The 20,652-nt window shown below is 41.2% G+C and overlaps 1 protein-coding gene across 2 annotated transcripts in view; it reads left to right on the top strand.

The window, feature by feature from the left end:
- Positions 1-17,709, top strand: part of LOC137327911 (interleukin-15-like) — a 43,661-nt gene extending 25,952 nt beyond the window's left edge. Inside the window, exons 3-8 of one of the 2 annotated variants that reach the window (XM_067993844.1) lie at positions 5,410-5,515; positions 5,607-5,633; positions 6,967-6,999; positions 8,847-8,879; positions 9,701-9,838; positions 15,633-17,709. In XM_067993844.1, the coding sequence (XP_067849945.1) occupies positions 5,410-5,515; positions 5,607-5,633; positions 6,967-6,999; positions 8,847-8,879; positions 9,701-9,838; positions 15,633-15,731 (436 nt within the window). In that variant the 3' untranslated portion in view covers positions 15,732-17,709. Of the gene's footprint in view, positions 1-5,409; positions 5,516-5,606; positions 5,634-6,966; positions 7,000-8,846; positions 8,880-9,700; positions 9,839-15,629 lie in introns of both variants that reach the window. The other variant, XM_067993834.1, reaches the window with a different exon arrangement.
- The last annotated feature ends 2,943 nt before the right edge of the window (positions 17,710-20,652 follow it).

The raw sequence follows: 20,652 nt of genomic DNA, 5'->3' as shown, positions 1-20,652 counted from the left end.
CCCATCCCTGGGATTCGTGACAGGGTTTGCGGCCTTCCACTTTGGTGGTTGTGAGGTCTGCTCCACTGCACTTGTGCCAGCCGAGCGGGTCCATCAGAATTTCGGCCCCCTAGTGTTTAAAATTCATAGCTGTGTGTAGAGAAGCATTGAACTAAACCATGTGATGAGAAAGAAGGAATGCGCTGAAAATGTTTTTTTTCAATTGTAATCGGAGTCAGATTGCAGGAGAGGAGCCATTTATTTTCAGCTGTACAGAGTGTTTGACTTGTAGTCATTGGAGGATTGAATAACTGAGGTTTTCCAGTATATGATTGTTTTTGACAAATGTCAGAAGGCTAAATATATTGAGTTCACATTTTTTTCTTCTGAGATGTACTGCATTTTTGCCGTTTGCATCATATCCAGTGGGTAAGGTGGTTAGGGCAAACTTAGATATGAGACTTTCTATGCCTTCATCTAAGTCGTTAATAAATATTGTAAATAGCTGAGGCCCCAAGACAGATCCCTGCGGGACTCCATTTGTCACATCCTGCCAATGTGGGTACCTACCCATTAACCCTACTCTCTGTTGCCTTTCGCTCAGCCAACTTCCTAACCAATTCCGTACTTTTCCCTTGATTACATGGGCTTCTATCTTAGCTAACAGTCTCTTATGTGAGACTTTATCAAATGCCTTCTGGAAATCCATATAAATAACATCCATTGACATTCTCCTGTCCACTACTTTAGTCACCTCTTCAAAAAAATTCAATCAGGTTTGTCAGGCACGACCTACCTTTCACAAATCCATGCTGGCTCTCTCTGATTAACTGAAAATCCTCGAGGTGTTCAGTCACCCTATCCTTAATTATAGACTCCAGCATTTTCCCCACAACAGATGTTAGGCTAACTGGTCTATAATTCCCCGGTTTCCCCCTCTCTCCTTTCTTAAAAAGCAGAGTGACGTGCAATTTTCCAATCTAGAGGGACAGTTCCTGAATCTAGAGAACTTTGAAAGATTATAGTTAGGACATCTGCAATGTGCTCACCTACTTCCTTTAAAAGCCTGGGATGGAAACCATCTGGTCCTGGGGATTTGTCACTCTTTAGTGCTATTATTTTCTTCATTACTGTTGCTTCACCTATGTTAATTTTATTGAGTCCCTGTCCCCGATTCAATATTAGTTTTCTTGGGATTTCCGGCATGCTATCCTCTTTTTCTACTGTAAATACTGTCGCAAAGTAATTGTTCAACATGTCCGCCATTTCCCCATTGTCAATGACAATATCACCACTTTCAGTTTTTAAGGGGCCAACACTGCTCCTGACCACCCTCTTTTTCCTAATATAACTATAAAAGTTCTTCGTATTGGTTTTGATATCCTTTGCAAGTTTCTTTTTATACTCTCTCTTTGTAGCTCTTACTATTTGTTTTGTGACCCTTTGTTGATCTTTGTATCTTTCCCATTCGTCAGGATCTCTGCCATTTTTTGCCTTTTTGTATGCCCTTTCCTTATGTCTTATACTGTCCCTCACCACTTTAGTTGTCCATGGCTGTTTTCTTTTTGGCAAGTAGAGTTCTTGCCCCTCAGGGGTATAAACCGATTTTGTAGCACGTTAAATGTTTCTTTAAACATTTCCCTCTGATCATCAGTCGTTTTACCCATTAACAGATTTGCCCAGTTTACTGTGGACAGTCTCTCTCTCATCCTATTGAAGTCGGCCTTACCCAAGTTGAGAATCTTAGCAGCTGATTCACTTTTTTTTCCCTTTCAAACACAACATTGAACTCGATCATGTTATGATCACTATTGGATAGATGTTCACGCACAGTTAAGCTGTTAACTAAATCTGGCTCATTACTCATTACTAAATCTAGTATGGCTTGCCCCCTTGTTGCCTCTAGGACATACTGCTGTAGAAAACTATCCCGGACACACTCAAGAAATTCACTACCTTTCTGACAGTTGCTAGTCTGCTTTTCCCAATCTATGTGAAGGTTAAAGTCCCCCATTAAGACCACTATGCCTTTGTTACACGCTTGTCTAATCTCTGCAATTATACAATCTAACACTTCAGAGCTGCTGCCAGAGGTCCTATACACAACTCCCACCATAGTCGTAGATCCTTTCTTATTTTTCAATTCAACCCATAAGGTCTCTGTTGGCTCCTTACCCCTCGTTATATCCTCCTTTATCATTGAAGTGATTTCATCTCTAATCACTAAGGCTACTCCTCCCCCTCTTCCATTTTCCCTATCTCTCCTGTAGACCTTATAACCCGGTATATTTAGTTCCCAATCCTGACCATCCTGCAGCCATGTCTCAGTAATAGCCATCATGTCATACCCTTCAATTTGAATTTTAACCTGTAGTTCATTTAATTTATTCCTTATACTCCGTGCATTTGTATATAGAACTCTTAGTTGGGCCACACACCCTAGCCTGACCTTCAGCTTTGATGCTGGGTTAATCCCTTTATGCCTTCTAGTTTTCACTTTATCTGTAGTGCATAAAGTACATTTTCTTTCTGCTGCTCTACGCTTTTCCCTTTCACTTGTTCTTGAACAACTGTTTGTACTATTTGTATTATAAATTTCCCCTGGATCTTCCCCTCTCTTGCTGCTCTCAACTTTACTCCCTTCTGACTCCCCGCTCAGGTTCCCATCCCCCATCCCCCTGCCACTTTAGTTTAAACCTTCCCCAACATCACTAGCAAACACCCCCGCGAGGACATCATTTTGCGATTGGCAAGAACCAAGACAGCGAGACCCCTGTAGAGTATATTCTCGGCCCATTTTCTATAGAAAGTGCAGTGGATAGCTTAAAGGTTTTCTATTTGTTGCTTCAACAGATCTCAAACAAGAGTAAGAGGAAGTTTTTCCTCCTTGTGCACTCTTCAGATGCTCAGTAGTTTATTTAATATTGATTTTTTTGAAGAACCCTGGAGTCAGTTACTCTTCTCGTAGGGGCTTGGTTTCACCTCTACAGGGCTCAGTAGCGGCCGGGAGTCCTGATGCCCAACATTACTGTCGGCGGAGCAGGGACCCTGGAATTATCTGCTGGTTGTTTCTTCTTTTATCAGTGCACTTCATTAGGTGGTATGTAGCTATGAAATTTAAATTAAATTTGTATCAGTGGAGCCACTATTTTGTCATTTTTGTATATTAAGACAAACTTTTTAAGAAACTTTTGAGCTTTGTAAATTAAAAAAAATTAAGTGACCACAACAAAGGCTTTTTGACATGCAGTCAATGATCTCCATGGTGTCCTATTAGTTACCGCAGCCTCAGGAATGTTAGACTCCTGAGAAGCATAGTGCTTCTCTCCCTCTATCGTCTTGCCTGAAAAATCTCTTCTGCTGTTAACACCTAATTATCTCCCAACAACAATCAAGAAGTTTTTTTAGAAATTGTTTTACTACATCTCAGTCATAAAATCATAATCTGGGTTACTACAAAAATCTAGTTTCATACTATGACCTTTTAAGGTGTGTGCACTGCTTGCTGATATTTTTTTTTTGGCATTTACCAATATGGCGCGTGTTTCCTGCCTGCCACGTTGATGGCTTAGGAGGCCGTTTAGCACCTGATAAACGGGCACTGCCTAGCCTAATTTCTAGGCTAATAGTCCTGTTTGGAACATGGGATGTGTGATCTGTGATAAGTATTTAGTCAAGGATTGAGATAGAAAAGTGCAGTTTGTAATGCTGGATCTAAGTCCCGGAGTCGGTCAGTCTCTTTCTCTCTGTCCCTCTTTCTTTTCTCTCTGTCCCTCTTTCTTTTCTTTCTCTATCTTTTCTTTCTCCAGTTATTTCAGGTTCCTGTGTCCTGATCTATTACTAGTCAATGCTAGAACTGTTATTTTTGGAATAGGTCTTACCAGCTTATTTATTTCAACATGCATTTAATACAGCACTACAACAACCCAGATTTTTATCTTAAAATACATTCTCTTGATGGTAACATTGCTTAAATTTTATGCTTTTCTGGATCCCTGACATAACTTTCTGGTCATTACTGAGAGGCTACCCAACGTTCCACCAATTTCCCTCTGAAATGGTTTGCCATGAAGCGTGCAAGAAAAAGACTCTCTTTTCCCACTCTCTGTACTTCCTTGCAGCAGTATGGCTGACATTGGGAATTGAATGGTGTGTGGAACTATAGGTGTCAGCCCATATCCCAGAACATTGCTGTTGACATACCATTGCTTCCGTTTACTATGGCACCTGATTGTAAGGGATGGGGACTTCCCAAAATTAAACAGTGATAACATTGCTAAAAAAGTTGATCCTGCTATTGAAAAATGTTAAGCTATGTCTGTATGTATATATTTGCTTAACAAACATCAACCATCATTCAGTGCAAAATTTTGCAGTCTTTCAGTTTCACCAAAGTTTGGAACTCAGGCATGAATTTATCAGACACAACACATCTTAATGCAACTTTTGGGTTTTTGTCCAGCAGTTGCTGTCCGGTACTTTGCTTTATCAGAGCGATTGCTGAGAATGTTTACTCACACAATGAGACACGCCAAACCTGCCCCTGCTCCCCATCCAGAATACGGTTGGATGCTGCTTGCCCTTTGCCCTTTGCCATGACTGGTCCTGTTGGAGCTGCTCGTTACTGGTTTGGGCTTGATTTCTTCTGCTGGCCTGGAGTGTTTTTTCCGATTGGTTGAGCTGACCAGCTTCCCTTTTCATACAGTGTTGCTGGTGTTTCCATTCGTGTTACAAACCATTTTAGCAGATAACTAATCAGCATTAACCAAGGAAGTAAAGCACACACAACGATCAAAAAACACTGCTTTTTGTCTTGCCACTTTATCAACAAATGCACAAAAAGATTAAAGTACATGTGCTGTGCCAATGTAAGTATTGAGATGACATGCCCAGTGACTTTCCATTACTCATTTTTTATTTACTAATCAAAAATACAATTAGCCACATTTGAATTCCCAATTTGCCACATGTGGCTAAATGACAACACTGACAACACTTCTGTATTTTATGATTTCTCATTGAGACTGTCCTTTCCAAGAAAAGTTTTAAAGAAATTAAATAGGAAGTGTGTGGTATTTAGATGCAGACTTTTCGGTGGAACTTCTGTTTGAGTAATTGTGTGTTTTCTGTATCCAAAATGTATTAAAATTTGCTATGGTGCTTCAAAATGGGGGGTGGGGATGATTACTGACTTAACTGTGTCTAAGTGTGATTAACTTGTGATGTACAATATAAATTTTGACGAGTAATGAGGCACAATTTATTCACAGTTCAGTTCAAGGACTTTATTTTAATGTCATTTATTATAATATGTTATCAGTAATTGCACATAGCTTAGCAGAATTATCATTTTGCACTTGAAATGTTGGGCTACGGTTAGCTGTATATTCTGGTTTAATTGTGTGTGTTTTTTATGCATTTCCCCAACAGTCTTGCTGTGTGTCTACCAAAAGCAGGTGCTGCTGACCATTGTAATGCAAGTAAAATGAAGACAGCAGAGTTGAACGAAATTTTAAAAATAGTGATAAGTATGCAAGTTAGTATTCAGTGTATTTCTAAAACCATTTGACTTGTCATTCTATATAAAATTGTCTTCATTTTATTGAAGGTTCTTTTTTGTTTTTTAGGCACAAGTGGGCGACAAGTACAAAAATGTAAGTATGACCCCATCAATTAAGAAAGGCTGATGTTGATTTAACATCTGCAGTGCAGCAAGTGCGGAAATTTAGCTGTTGGATTATTTGGGGGCATTTCATGGTGTTGCAAGTCATATGGTCAAACTCTCATCTAGGAATGATGAATTTAAAAAACAAATAAATATCAAAACTGAACCTGGCTTCTATTTTCTGTGAGGGTGAAGTATAGGTAGAGCAGTGTTTTATCTGAATGATCCATTGGTGAGTGTGTTTTCTTTTCATAGAATGGTTACAGACCAGAAGGAGGCCATTTGGCCCACTGAGCCTATGCCAGCTTTTTGTAAGAGCAATCCAGTTAGTCCCATTCCCCTGCTCTTTCCCTGTAGCCCTGCAATTTTTTTCCTTTCAAGTATTTATCCAATTCCTTTTTGAAAGCCGTGATTGAATCTGCTTCCACCACCCTTTCAGGCCTGCCTCTTCCTACCCTTTCAGATGGTCACCCACTTGCTGTCCTGAACTCCCTGTGGCTGTGGGGTGACCACCTCCTGGAACGTACGATCCAGGAAACCTTCAGCCTCTCTTATGCTCTGCAGTGACTCCAGCTGCCCCTCAAGCTCAGAAACCCTCAGCTTGAGCTCGAGCAACTGGAGACATTTCCTGCACATGTGGCCCTCCAGGTCACATGAAGCGCCCTGAAGTTTCCACGTGGCGCAGGAATTGCATGCAATGGGTCTCAGCTGCCTGTCCATTATATTTAGAAACCTTTTTATCTAAACTACTTTTAGATACTCTATATTGTTAATTTACTTACTGTTTACTTACCCTGATTAACCTACCCTTTTATTCCGGGTCTCTCCGAGCTCCCCCTCTCTGTTCACTGTGACGTCACTGTTATGTCATTCTCTCTGTTCTTTGTGATTGGGGAAAGGGCTTCTCCCTTGGTGCTCAGTAACGCTTCTCTCAATTAAATAATCTATTTATTTATAGATAATTACTTTTAGTCTGTTTTGTTTTTTTCCCGGATTTTTTCGGGCTGCCCCTCCCCCCCATCTCTCAACGCTTGCGCTGGCCCACGCCCTCGTGCTCGCACGCCCTCCCCTCACTATACCTTCCCACAATATGTCTTGTTGTCTGCCCTTTTTAACCAAAACCTCTGTTTTAAAAATGCTATAGAAATAGAAAACAGTTTTGGTAATTGATTTTTGAAAAGTATACTGATGGTAAAATTCTATGCTCAACTTCGTACTTGCATATGAAGATAAAGGGGTTACTACACAAAGATTAATTACAGACATTTTAGAAGAATAGCTCTGTCTTGTATTTTCATCAAAGCACATCTTTTTTCTTTTAGAGATCATTTTTATACACTTCTGAAGATGTACCTGTAAGTATTAGGCACTAGAATACTATTATTTTCAGCTCTTTTAAGACACACTGAAAGGTTGAACTCTTTTTACTGTGTAGTTTATTGCCTAGAAGAAGCATAATTAATGGAAAAATAAAATTGGTGTACTAGACTTCCTATCTCGTGTGCGTGTGGGGCATTTGTGGCGGGTTGTAGTGTGCACATGGATGTGCGAATTCCTTTGTCCACATTTCTAATGGAACTGTCTATGTATACTTGTCACACTGTGATTGCGTCCTCTCAGGGAGAGTGCAGTTACAACGTGACAAGTTTACATAGGCAGTTTCCATTATAAATGTGGACGTAGGAATTTATAATAGAAAAAAGTTGACAGAAATTGTGCGTAGACATAAGATGGGGAAAGGGCAATAAAAGTAGGGGAGTGAGAGTGACAAACAAATGTGAAGGAGAACAGAGAGAAAGAGGAGAAATAAAAACAAGTGAAGCAGGAGGGAGATTTTTTTGTAGTATTACCATTATCCATATCCTTACTAGAAGGTCGTAAGAAGTTGAGTTTTTTAGTAGGGCCCAGTCCCCCAAAAAAGTATGAAAACCACTGAATGAGATCATTTTGTTGAAATTTGCCATAAATAATAAATGGCTTGAACGAGCCTTGAGTGAAAGGATGTGGGTGGGGCATACCTGTGGGTGGGCCCCCAACGTCCCAACTGACATTTGCTGGTTGTTATGCTCCTATTTTCACCTATTAACATTGTCTATACTCCTTTATGCCCTGCCTTGCTCCTTTCCCATTTTCTAACATGCTTCCATTCTTAGCTGCAGTGACACTCTGCACCCAACCCTTTTGCTAGCTCCAAAAACTCCAATACTAAGAAACTTGAAAAGGGCCTCAGTTTTTACATCACTAATTTAACTTTTTAAAATGATCAATGCACGTAATTTGTTTGAGTTGCACACCCATTACACAATGATGCCAAATCTCTCCTCCATACATCCTTCCATTCCTTCACTTTACTCCTAACCACCTCCCCATGCTCCAATCCCCATTACCCAAAATTAACTACTGCCCACCCCCTCTTCACTAACTCACTAACTACCTTACACAATATTCATCCTCAATTTCCCAACGCCTCCATACTGATTACCCTCTCCCAAATTCTAATTACCCGACACAACCCAATGAATTGATCACTACTCCAATCCCTAAATACTCACTGCCCTAATACTTCCTGCACCTATTCAGATATTCATTAGCCTTTCCCTCCCGTCACTAAACTCCCTAACTACTAACTTTCCCCCAAAAATCCCCTTCCCAACCATTCACTATTTTCCAAACTACTAACTACCCTACAATGCCTCACCTCCTCAATCCACTTAACTACTTCCATATCTTCCCCCAAATTCTTTCAAATGCAATAAGCCTCTCCCACAAATCATTTTGTCTGAATTGCAATAAGCAATGCTGCAACAGATCCACTTCCTTATAAAAGATTACTTCTCATGAGCAATTCCATGGAGATCAACTGTGTGTCTGTATGTATACATCTGATGTATGTATATTTTACATGTTAGAATGAGTAGAGTATTTGACTAGTTACCTCCTTTCACTGTCTATCCTCCACTATACCTCCCCACAACCTGTCCTGTTGTCAGCACTTGTTAAACAAAACCATTGTTTTAAAGCTATAGAAATAGAAAACAGTTTTTGGAACTGATTTTTGAAAAGGCTATTGACAGTAGAATTCTGTACATACGGTTATAATGCATATGAAGATAAAGGGGTTACTACACAACTAAGATTTATTAGACATTTTAGAAGAATAACTCTGTCTTGTATTTTCATCGAAGCACATCTTTTTTTTTAGGAATTACTTTTATACACTCCTGAAGATGTACCTGTAAGTACTAGGCACTAGAAAGCCATCATTTTCTGCACTATTAAGACAAACTGAAAAGTTGAACTCTTTTTATTGTGTAGTTTATTGCCTAGTGGAATAATAATTAATGGAATAAGTTGGGGAGAGTGGAACTCTGCAGCAACAGTGTCGATATTCAAATAGGCAAGAAGGCCAGACTATTCACACATGAGGAATTGGGCGAGTTACAGGAGGTCTGCTATACCTGTAGAACCAGACTCCAGGAGTTGGTGCTTTTAAGAAGAGAAAATTGGAGGAAAAATACTGTCCCCCAAGTATTCTCCTTTTAAATATTGCCTCAGCTAGTTTGACTATAATGTTGCAGAAGATGGATATTAAAAACAAGAATATCGTATTTATTTAGTTCATGTCAAAAGTGAAAGTTTTCACCTTGAGTCCACTTAGAAATGCTTTCTAAATTCTTTTTTTTCAATTTGATTCTGAACTGCATGGATTCAGATCTGGTCAACTAAACAATATCCCTGCACGTTCTTTAGTACGTTGGCTGGTATGAAACTGTCTATAAAGTTTTATTGCCAAGCATATGTAATACTTGTCATTCTGCCTTGTCACTACAGCTGATTCAGAGACTGAGTGGTTAGGTGGCATAGACTGTAATAAGTAATCAATTCTCTCATCCTTATTTCTGAAAGATTAATGATCAATTAAAATATTACCAATTTTATTAAAAGTGGGGATAAGTTGAACATACATTTCCTTTTTAAGACCTGTAAGCAACGAAGATACTTTCCTGATGGACTAGAATTAATTAAATAAAATTTAATCTGCTTCCTTTTTTCCAGGGTCACTGTTTTGAAACTGCTGTACAGTGCTTCAGTACAGAAGTGAAAGTATTAGAATTTGAATTCAAACTTGACTTTGGTGATGAATTAAAACATGTTTCCATAATGAGAAGAAATATCCCAAGAATTCATTGCCGGGTAAGTTCTTGAGTATCTTTTTAATACTATATAGGCGTGGGACTTTTTCAAGGGGTGGTGGGGGGGGGGGGTGAAGAAGAGAGAAAGACCTTGTAAGCAGTCTTAATATCTGTATATTGTCTTCAGTTAACATGGCGGGTTATCTGCTGTGCAGACCTCATCAAGCTGCTAGGGGATTGGTCGGGGAAAGCAGTTGATTAACATTTGCCCAAACTCTCACTAAAAACAAGAGAAAATTGTCCAGTCTATATCTGACAGTAGAATGCTCATTTTTGCAAGGTAAATAAGCAATGCCGTTTTCCCTCCCTCAATGCAGCTGAGGTGGAGATACCCATTAGCAGAGGCAATACCAGGGAGAAGCAGAGGGAATTCTCTTTGTTTGCTGTCTATGATGAAATTGTAAACAGGTTCTTTATTCAGGAATTTAGGATTTTGCTGCAAAATGCAAACAACGGAAATTGTCCACCTGAGTTGATGTGGTTTGAAAAACACTGCAGTTTTTAAAAACAAGCTCAGATTCCAGCTAATAAATGTTCGACCAATAAATAAAATAACTGCTAATTAAAATTAATTTTAATGTCAAAAAGGTGCATGCAAAGGGATATTCATCGGTACATATGCTATTTTTAAAGTGGGAGATTGGTTAATAAGTAAGATACCTGAAAGGACATTGTACAAGGAATGAGTCACCTGGGCATATATCAGCAATGCCTACTCATATTTGTGCCCTAGTGATGATTTGCTTTTTTCATTTTATTTAAGAGGTGCACGATAGGCAAAATATTCAGAGACCCTTTATTATTGGTGGGGCCTTGCATTCAGTGGACAGCTTGTAAGAAAATTGTGGCAGTACTATCTACAATTTTCCATCCATAGAAAACAATGGACTGAATCTCAAGCAGCTCACCCATGATTTTCCAATAAGCTGCCAACTATATGCAATGCTCCACATATGGTGGATGGTTAATATCTTTTGGGCTTCTATTCAACATTCAGGGCTCAAAATACTGGGTGCAATATATAATGACCCACCATGGAAGGTTTGACCCCGTTGATACTAGAAAATGTTCTGCGACTTCAGGTTGCGAAATTTATCTTTCTGTATCGTCGCTTCTTCCTCGTTCGTGTTCTATTGTTTCTGAAGTCGTTTGCTGATGGTGGAGCAGGGACAATTTTTTTCTGCACTTCTCTCCCTTGCTTTCTCTTTGTCTGTCTGTAAACACCAAAGCCTGGAGTTTGCTATGTATTTGCACCTGGAAACATGCAAGCAAAGCAGAACATTGGACACAAGTGATTTACACGTGTAATCATAGTACTCCCAAATCTCCTCGATCTTTTATAATCATCTGTCGATCCCTCTGCCCAACAGCATCTCGGCTCATAATAATGACCCTACCCCCAAGTTAGAGACTAGTAAGCGAATTTCCTGCAATAGTGCTAGCTCAGAAAATATATACAAATTACGACCAGATTTTCAGGAACACAGACACCCGTAGTCACCTGAAGCAGATGCAAATCAGCTACTTTAGGAAGCATTGAGGCCATTCTAATCCTGTTAAACCAGCCATTTTCCAGTCCTTTTGAGAAATAAAAATGGCTCTTTTGCTGGCTCTAATGCTGCTTGCCCTTATTGTGGAGGAGGAAGACCCTGAAGAAGAGAATCTAAGACAGGAGGCCTGGAGAGTGAAGCACTACCAGCGAAAACAGTACCCCACATGCAAGGACCCGGCCCAGAGAGTGTATAGGCCTCAACTAATATTCCAGCAGATGTCTGAGGAGCTGACTGTGTCCTGGTTGTGCTTTACAAAGGAGGCCATCGGCTGACTCTATGACTTGCTCCGTGATAACCAAAAGCCCTGGTCTATATGCAGTAGAGCCATAATGGTAGAAATGAAGGTCACCACAGCCCTCAACTTCTCCGGGTCTGGATTCTCCCAGGCATCCATGAGGGACCTGTGTAGGATTCATCAAGGAGCAGTGAGGGGCTGCATTCGGAACCCTTTTCCACAAGGCTGGGGAATTCTTCAGATTTGGCAAGGCCACGGCGGAGCAAAAATAGAGGGCGTTTAAGTTTCTACAGGATTGCTGGCTTCTCCAAGAGTGCAAGAGACGATCGATGAAACACACATTGCATTAAAGGTTCCCCATCAGAACCCATAAAACTACATGAACAGAAAAGGCTACCACTCCCTTAACATTCAGATGGTCTGCAATGCCTGGCTGCACATTTTACATGTGAACGTGCAGCATGCGGGGGCCTGACATGATGCATTCATTGCGTGCATGCTCAGGAAACTGGGGGCAAGCGGAAGGATGAATCTTCGATGATGAGCCATTGCTGCCATGGCCGATGATGCCTTTTCACGTCGCTCAGACTGAAGCTGAGGAGCGATATAACCGAGTACATGCATCCACCAGGCAGGTGTTGAGAGGATCATCAGGGTGCTGAAGAACTGCTTCAGGTGCTTGGACAGGTCTGAGGGTATATTCCCCAAAGAGGGTAGCGAGGATAGTCGTCGTATGCTGTGCCCTGCACAACTTTGCCATGACAGAAGATCTGGATCTTGACATAATGGGGAAGGAGAAGATCGAAGCAGAAGATCCTGAACTACGGGAACTGGAGCCGAGGGACGTGGCGCATCTGCAGGAGGCATAGCTCAGAGAGGGCACAGGTTTTTACCCAATGATAGCTCCCAGAGGAAGGATCAGACATGGTGCTCTTTAACTTCACAGCCTGTTTTATTACAAAAATGTTTCATATGATCAGTAAATTTTAAATGCAAACTTTTACAAACAATTGCAAATGTTTCCTGAAAAAGTTAAACAATACTTAAACATTTGAAAACATTCCTGGAGGAACTCCAATAAACCTTAACTTCGATCCTTAGAAACAATGTTTAATTGAAGTGTTTTATGGCAGTGTTAAACTCTTTTTAGAAATTTGAACAACTATTTACAATGATAAACATTTAATGAACATTAATCAACGTTAGGAGCCGTTAGAAACCTGACTTAAACTAAGGTAAACTTTAGCAAATGTTACAACTTTGGCAAACATTGACAAATTCAAATAAAGATTTAACCTCCTTGAATCAAAAAGGTTTTACTGAGCAGCAATAACACTTCAACAACAAGGTAGTCATCGAACAAGCGAGACATGACAGTCACAGTCTTCCAGTAGAGAGTACAGAAAGGAACTAAATTCTCCCTACTTCCTCCAGGACAGCCTGCTTGGCCCCAGAGTCTAGGTGGGTCCATCGGCAGCTGTTCCCCTGCGCCATGTACCAGTAAACTCGGGACTGGAAAGATGGGACGTGTTGGAAAGCTGTCAGGCTGATGAGTCGTGGCCCTTTGGCCGGTCAGTGCTGACGACCATGTGCTCCTGGACTAAGGGTGCTGCTGCCTGTATGCCAGGAGGGAGATCCTGAGCTGCATCATGCAGCCTGCTGTGTACAGATGGCACGGTGCCTGCTGTTGGAAGACTGGAGTCTGGGCTGGTGTTGCCACCTGCGAAAAGCTCCGTGTTACCACTGATGGATCCCAGAATCTTTATCCTCATCACCAGCAGACGCCTCTTCCGGCTTGCAGCGTCAAAATACACTCCACTGACTCAGCAGTCCATGGCCACCTTCTGACTGTTCTCTCGAGAGGTAGCAACATCGTCCATCTCCTCAGTCTCCCCGGTCCCTGAAATTGGATTGTGACGCTGGAGTACTCACCTGGCCTTGAGGCGTGTGCTCACCCCAGTGAGATGTGTCCAAGCTGGTATCCAGTCGAGCAGAGCCGGGTGACTCTGACTCTCCTTGGAGGTTGCCTGAAGGTGGGGGGGGTTCACGCCCAGGAAAGAAGAGAGGTGTTTGGCTCTGGCTTTCCAATGCCACCTCATCTGGTAGCTGAATGGGGCAAGTGATACAACAAAGCCAGGGTCCGAGTTCTCTAGTTCCTCCAGAAGCTCCTCCCTCTTCCACACCCACACCCTCCTTCACCTCCTCCTCCTTGTCCCCTCCTCCACAACTGTCTTCCGCTGCCTTGAATGACCTGCAGGAAGAAAAAAAGAGGGTTAGAATGGTTGCTTTTGCCAATGCTGAGCTGCCCCAATGGGGATAGGTAAGGGAAGCCTGGGCGTCTGTACTGGAGCATTGAGAGATAGCAAGCAGACAGGTACTCACCCGGCTCTTTCTCCTCTTCCCCCCGCCCCAAAGCTTGGGCGCCACTGCAGCCGCAGTGGTGCGGCAGCCCAGAAGCTCTACAGCCTACTCCAGGTTCAGATGGCGGAAGTTTGGGACCCCTGTCCGCTCCCACTCTTCGCCTTGTCCCAGACATTATATGCATTCTTAACCTGCAAAGACAAAAAGAGAAAAAAATTTAGGCTTGGAGTCATTTGAATGTGTCGAACGATTGAAGGAACTTCTGGTCTGCTTCTTTCTGGGGGTTTTCGCTGCAAGGTCACTGATCAATGAGTTCCGCCTCAGACTTGAGTGCTGTGCTCGCAATGGGCGAGGAAGAAGGGGAAGAGTATGATAAATGTCTTGCCTTCCCTGCTCTAGTCAGGTCAATGAATTTCTTGCGGCACTGCACCACCGTCCTGGGCACTATAGATATGGCACACAGTGTCTCTGTCATCTCAGTCCACACCCGCCTCCTGATTGTGAGCGCTGGGATGTGGGGGAGTCGAGGAGTCAGTCCCGCCTTTCCTCTATCTCATCCAGGAGGGCCTGCAGGTCACCCTCCACAAAATTGAAAGCCTTCTTCCTGGCAGCCTTCTCCTGCAAATCAGTCTTCTGTGAGAAGGGGAAGATTTGAGACAATGGAGACTCCCTTCCAGAGCAATTTAAATGAATTAATTAAAAGTCTTTATGACAGAGAGCTGTCTGCCGCTTACCTTGCACTCCCCAGACTCAGTCTGAAGGAATTTTTTTTGTCCCCCACTTTAGTAGTCCGTCACCCTAACACCTTAAGGCCCCATTGGTTATGTTCCAATTATGTTCAAACCACGCTGAATTACACCCATTTTACGTTCGCACATTTGCTAATGAGATTGGCAGGAAATTCGAACATAACTTGACATTGGCGGAATGGACGTAATTTTGGGTGCAACTTTCGGGTTGCGTCCCTGCAGGAAGTACAAGGCCTAAATCTAGAAAAGCACTTGTATGATTCATCACAAGTTAATCAAGGCTCAGAAGTGTCCTCCCCTTTGACTCCAAGTTCCTTCCCCATTTGAGTGTGACCTGAGCAGGATTGTGCCACACTTACTTGCTTTTTAAGAAATAATGGGGGAGGAATTCTGCTGTTCGCTGTGTACACTGAAATCATAAACGTATATATAAATGTCACTATAAATAGATCTTTCTGCAGTGTTCAACTTTTTGATTCCTTTTCACCAGAGTTAAAGAATGATTTCTTCTCATTGCCTAACTTACTTTTGAACGCAACCCTGCTAAACATAATACATTTAATCTATGCATCAGCACAAAGATATCGCAGTATAGTTGTATGACTCCTTTGAGTGCCTTTCAGTATTCTCTTAGCTAATTTCTTTTGTTTGTGGATTTTTGATCAGCACTGATCTATTTTTATTCCTTTTTCCCCCTTTCCTATCCTGCTTTGTCTGTCTATATGTGAGTGCATGTGTCTAACTTTTTACAGTTCTAATGGTTATAATTTAATCCTGTGCTGTTACCATTTAGTTTATGTGCAATATTTTGAAAATAAGTTTTGTTGTGTTGCAATAATTGATTAGGTTAAGCACTGTAATTGTGTGTAGTCCTAAAGCTGTGTTTCTTCATAGCAGAAGAACTGTACAATATGTGAGGAATTCCAAGAAAAAAATGCAACAGATTTTCTAAAGGCCTTTGAGGCTCTTCTACAAAAAAAGAACAAGGGGTTGTAATATTTCTAGTATAAACTATGTAAACAGTGAATTGTGAATAGCTATTTTTATAGATGCTGTTTTCTTTTGTGAATTTTATACTTAACCTTCCCATGTTGTATGTAAATAGTATACAGAATTTAAGTGTATATTTTATATATTATAAATGCTGAAAATTTTATTTTCTTTGTTAATGATGAAACTAGGAATTACATAACTATGATGTATGTAATATGTACACTGCATAGAAACTATGAATTAGATCCGTATACTTCTCACTAATCTGATTATTAAGGATGTGTAGACTATGTCGGAACTTAATCAAGCCATACCAGATGTTGGTGTTTTAATGAGGATCTGGGCGTGGTGGAAGAGTTATAGCTGTAGTTGCTGTAGGCCCAGCTATTTAAAAATTAGATAACTTAGCAATGTATTTTAATATGCAATAAATTTAAAATTGATGCATATTACAAGAGGTAAAAATGAAGAGTGCATGAGCTCCCCTCCCCCTCCCCCACCTTCTGATTGTTTTTGATCATCTGTGGGCAAAGGATCAGGTTTCCAATGATACACAAAACTATACACCGAGTGACCAACATGGTATGGCCCTCTTTGCAGATCATGGGTGAGACTTTTGACACTATTATTGGTAGTTAAGAGTAAGGCTGCTTCTGTTTTTGGTTTTAATGTATTCTACACATCCTGAGCTCTTACAAAATGTGTGGGCAAGCCATACATTTTTTTTAATATAAAAGTGCCACAGTTGCAACAGTTAAGATTTGAACTACCCTGCGGTGAACAGGTCAACAATTGACATGAGGGTCTAGGTTTTCAAATTATACTGCCGACAGTAGCCAGTAGGTCACGGTTGTCTTTAAGATCTGAAAACCTAGGCTGTGTTTCCCTCTCAGTGCAACCCGTGAAGTCCAGGAATTATTCTTGCAACATTCTTTCGAAATTAGTTTGTGCTACGCACCATAACCTATTTTTAAGGAATAAAAAATGCTGGAAATGAATTTGCATCTTAAAGTAATTTTACAAGTGGGTTCTTCAAAACGGGGAGGAGGGGTGCATACGTTAAATTGATAGTCTGCCACAATTCAAGCTCTAGAGGAACCGTAAGCTTCTAGAGTATTTTTGCCATTATAGGTTGTGCAGTAAAGAAGCCCCCCCCACCCCAAAAAAAGTAGCTCAAATTCACTTTCCATCCAGTTTGTATTGCTCTCTGCTCTTTCCTTTCATCCTTGTTTTTCTCTCTCTTTCCTCCTTCCAACCCCCCCCCCAACTCTCCTGCCATCATTCTTGAGGTTACCTGCCAGTGCCCTCCGTAATTTGTGGTTTCTATACAGGTGGATGAAATTATACCTGCCCATTCCACCACATCACCTATTGCATCATTTCCTATTGAATGTGCGTATATACTTAAGAAAACTTCCTTGCATAATTTTAAACATATTTGGGCATAGATTGTTACTTTGTAATCCATATTCTATTTATAATGGCATTAGTTTGCAATACTCAGTAATGTACTTGAAAATATGCATTGTTGACTTTAAGATGTTTGTCAGCCTGTCCTGCATCGCATCATATCACATCTCAGACTCAACTGGCCTCCTCACTTACAAGCTGAATCTCTGCCCTCTATCGATTTATGGGGATGAAATCTGCCATCGCATGTACACACCTGTAAATGTTCCCTTGAGATGCATCCATAGTAAAATAATGCAATCCTGAGGAGGTAACCAGATAATGAACCAGCCATAAAGCTATACATTTGTTTATAATCCAATATCAGCAGCACTTTTAAAAATTGCACAACCAATACTAATTTCCTTGTTTATAGTTTCAGCTAGATTTTGTTTGGGTGTAGTAGTTTTCAATTGGGCGTTCAAATTGTCACCTGAATTATTAACGGTTTCAATGTTAACCCATTATAGTTATTCTTAATAACTGGCTTATGCAGGATACTTTTTAAGCAATAAAGAAGAACTTGACTGTATTGTGCATAGCATTTTCAAAACTCTGGCTGATTTTCTTTTTAAACAGGACGACTTGGAGTATTGTGGACAGTTCTGGTCTCCACACTATAAAAAGGATATAGAGGCACTAGAGCAGGTGCAAAAAAGATTTACTAGGATGATACTGGAAATGAGAGGTTATATCTAGCAGGAAAGATTGAATAGGCTGGGGCTCTTTTCTCTAGAAAAGAGAAGATTGAGGGGTGACCTTATAGAGGTCTTTAAGATTATGAAAGGGTTTGATTGGGTAGACGTAGAGACAATGTTTCCACTTGTGGGGGAGACCAGAACTAAGGGCCATAAATATAAGATAGTCACTTACAAAAGAAGGATGCTGGATGAGCATCACATTCACATGGAGACACCAAGGACCTAAGACAGAGGGGAGGCATTACGGTGAAGTCCAATGCCATCCTTAGTGCCAATATCAGAGAAGGATTCAACACAGGCAATGCTACAACAACAACTTGCATTTATATAGTTCTTTTATCATAGTAAAATGTCCCAGGGTGCAGCTGCATCATAGGAGATTGTTCAGAGGTGGCATTGGCCTTGCAGGGGCTCTGTGTAAAGATTCAGTTTGAGGCCCTTACATTTTACTGGACAACCTTACTAAATACTATCGACTTAATTTGGTGTCAAATTGCACACCGATTGTGAAACGGCATCTTTGCAATAGTTAATATGAAAATAGTTTACAAAATGATAAGCAATAGATAATGCAAGAGTAAATTACACTGAATGATTATAAAGGTCTTAACACCTATGTGATTTTAGTGTTTAATCCGTATGACAACTCGGAAACTAACTTTTTGTGCTTTAGCTGCAGCAAGGTCTTGTATGATATGAGTCAGCGAGTGGTACTTACAAACTAAGTACTTAGTATTTAAGAACTGAATTTCATCATCTCCTTTCACCTCAGTCGTCACTGCGTGAGGGTGAGTGGAATAGGTGAGCAGGCGAGAGCTGAGTCAGAACCCGTTGTAGGTTATTGTGTATTGCCTGGATTATGACTCTTATCACTGACTTGCACTCATTCTCCCGCGTTCATTCGCTAACCCACATTCTCGTGTTCATTCACACTCACTGACTCTCACTCTTTCACTGATTCAGACTCTCACCGTGCTCACTTAAACTCTCTCATTTAGTCACTCTTCCATTTACTCAATAACTCACCATCTCACACTCACCCCCTTACTCTCATATACACTTTCAATCTCACACTCAATCTCTCCCTCACTCAGTCTTTTACTCAATCACAATTTCCCTCACTCACTCGCTCTGTGTCACTCAGCAATAACCCCTTTTACAATATAAAGGCGGGCTGCTACATAATATGTGTCAACAAGCTAGCAGAAAAATTAAATAACCCTCTGTGCTATATTGCATGTCACTGTGTCCCATGGAGCACACGTGTCTTTTCACTGGATCCGCGCGGGGCCCTATGGAATTGTCGGTTGCACGGCCCTGATGCTGCACTTGGAGATTGAGGAAAGTAAGGAATTAGCCAGGAAGGAGATGATACAGAGCAAGAAAGTCTTCCATGCGCCTATCTGAAGAACAGTAAACTAGTTTCCCAAACAATATGCTTTGTGCACTTTATAGGAACCTGGAACTTGACCCAAGGCCTAACAGAGGGAATGTTCCTGTGATCTGGGTTGAGAAATGTTAGAAATGCTGTTGTAAGAGATCCCTTATCATGAGAAGTAATACTGTAATTCACCTTTTCATGGAAAAGCACAGAATTGCAAATCACTTCATGGTTATACCTTTCCACTAGGCAAATGATGTGCCCTACCTTTTCTGGGAATCCTTCAGTCACCCAACACTTAAAACCATCACCCTTTCTCAGAAGATTTATAATTACATGTGAATTAACGCAGGAGGTGTCACGCCAATATATTACAATGAGATCTCCACAAAACTACACAAATGTTCAATCATCACAATTTTACCACCTTGTTCCGGGTGCCTTAAAACGTTTAGCTAATTGTGATCTTCTTCCAGATGCTACCTGAGTGCCTGAGGGGATGCCCAGTTGCTCTCTATTTATCTCAATATTTATCTATTGGAACCTCATGGGACCAAGAGGGAGCAGCTGCAGGTTCCATCTTCAGATATGTCAACGGGCGAGCCCAGTCTTGGTGAACCCAGCCTGTTTAGGTATTGGGGGGACCAGGCACATTGTCTCACTGGAACTGGATTTCTGAGAAAAAAAGACATCCTGTGAAGTCATGCCTGCCAAGCCGCTGGTTTTGTGTACATTCTCTGATGAACCACTGATCGGTTGGCAGGCAGACCCAATGGACTATATCAGTTCTCCAAAATCTCAATCTGTGCTTCTTTGAAAGCAGGCACCAGAGACCTCTATAGCATCATTGTGATCATCTTCTCAGGAAGCAGACATTGCTGTCACTGTCTCATTAACAATGGCATCCTCTATATATCTTCCCTGGCTTGCGACCCTCTCCAGGGAATGCTGCTGTGAGGAAGAACCTTCCCTGATTGTCACCAGCCTGTAAAGCACAGACTCTTCCAGCATATCATGCTTATAGCTGCATAAGACTCAGGTAGCAGAATTAATTAATTCTTGAGCCAATCAATGTCCTACGTCTACAGCCACTAGACACCCATAATGCTGAGTGCCTCTTCCTCAGTTTGGCGGGGGGTCAACTCCTGTATATTTGCCACTCCTTGTCCCATAGTCTTTCTCATTTTTGCATTTGGGGCCGCCTTCTCTTGCCAAACAAATCCAGAGTACCTGACAAAACAGTCTCACTCAGCTCATCAGATTTGGGAATGGTACCCAGTGACTGCATACACGTGTCAAAACTAGTAACTGTGATAGTTAGAGAGTTGGGAAATGCAGTTTAAGCGGCTTACCTATGATCGCACATTGTCCAACTGGGCTGTCGATGGAGTGT

This window comes from Heptranchias perlo, chromosome 1 (assembly GCF_035084215.1).
Source record: "Heptranchias perlo isolate sHepPer1 chromosome 1, sHepPer1.hap1, whole genome shotgun sequence".
Taxonomy (NCBI): domain Eukaryota; kingdom Metazoa; phylum Chordata; class Chondrichthyes; order Hexanchiformes; family Hexanchidae; genus Heptranchias; species Heptranchias perlo.
This window is presented reverse-complemented; position numbering and strand designations above follow the sequence as displayed.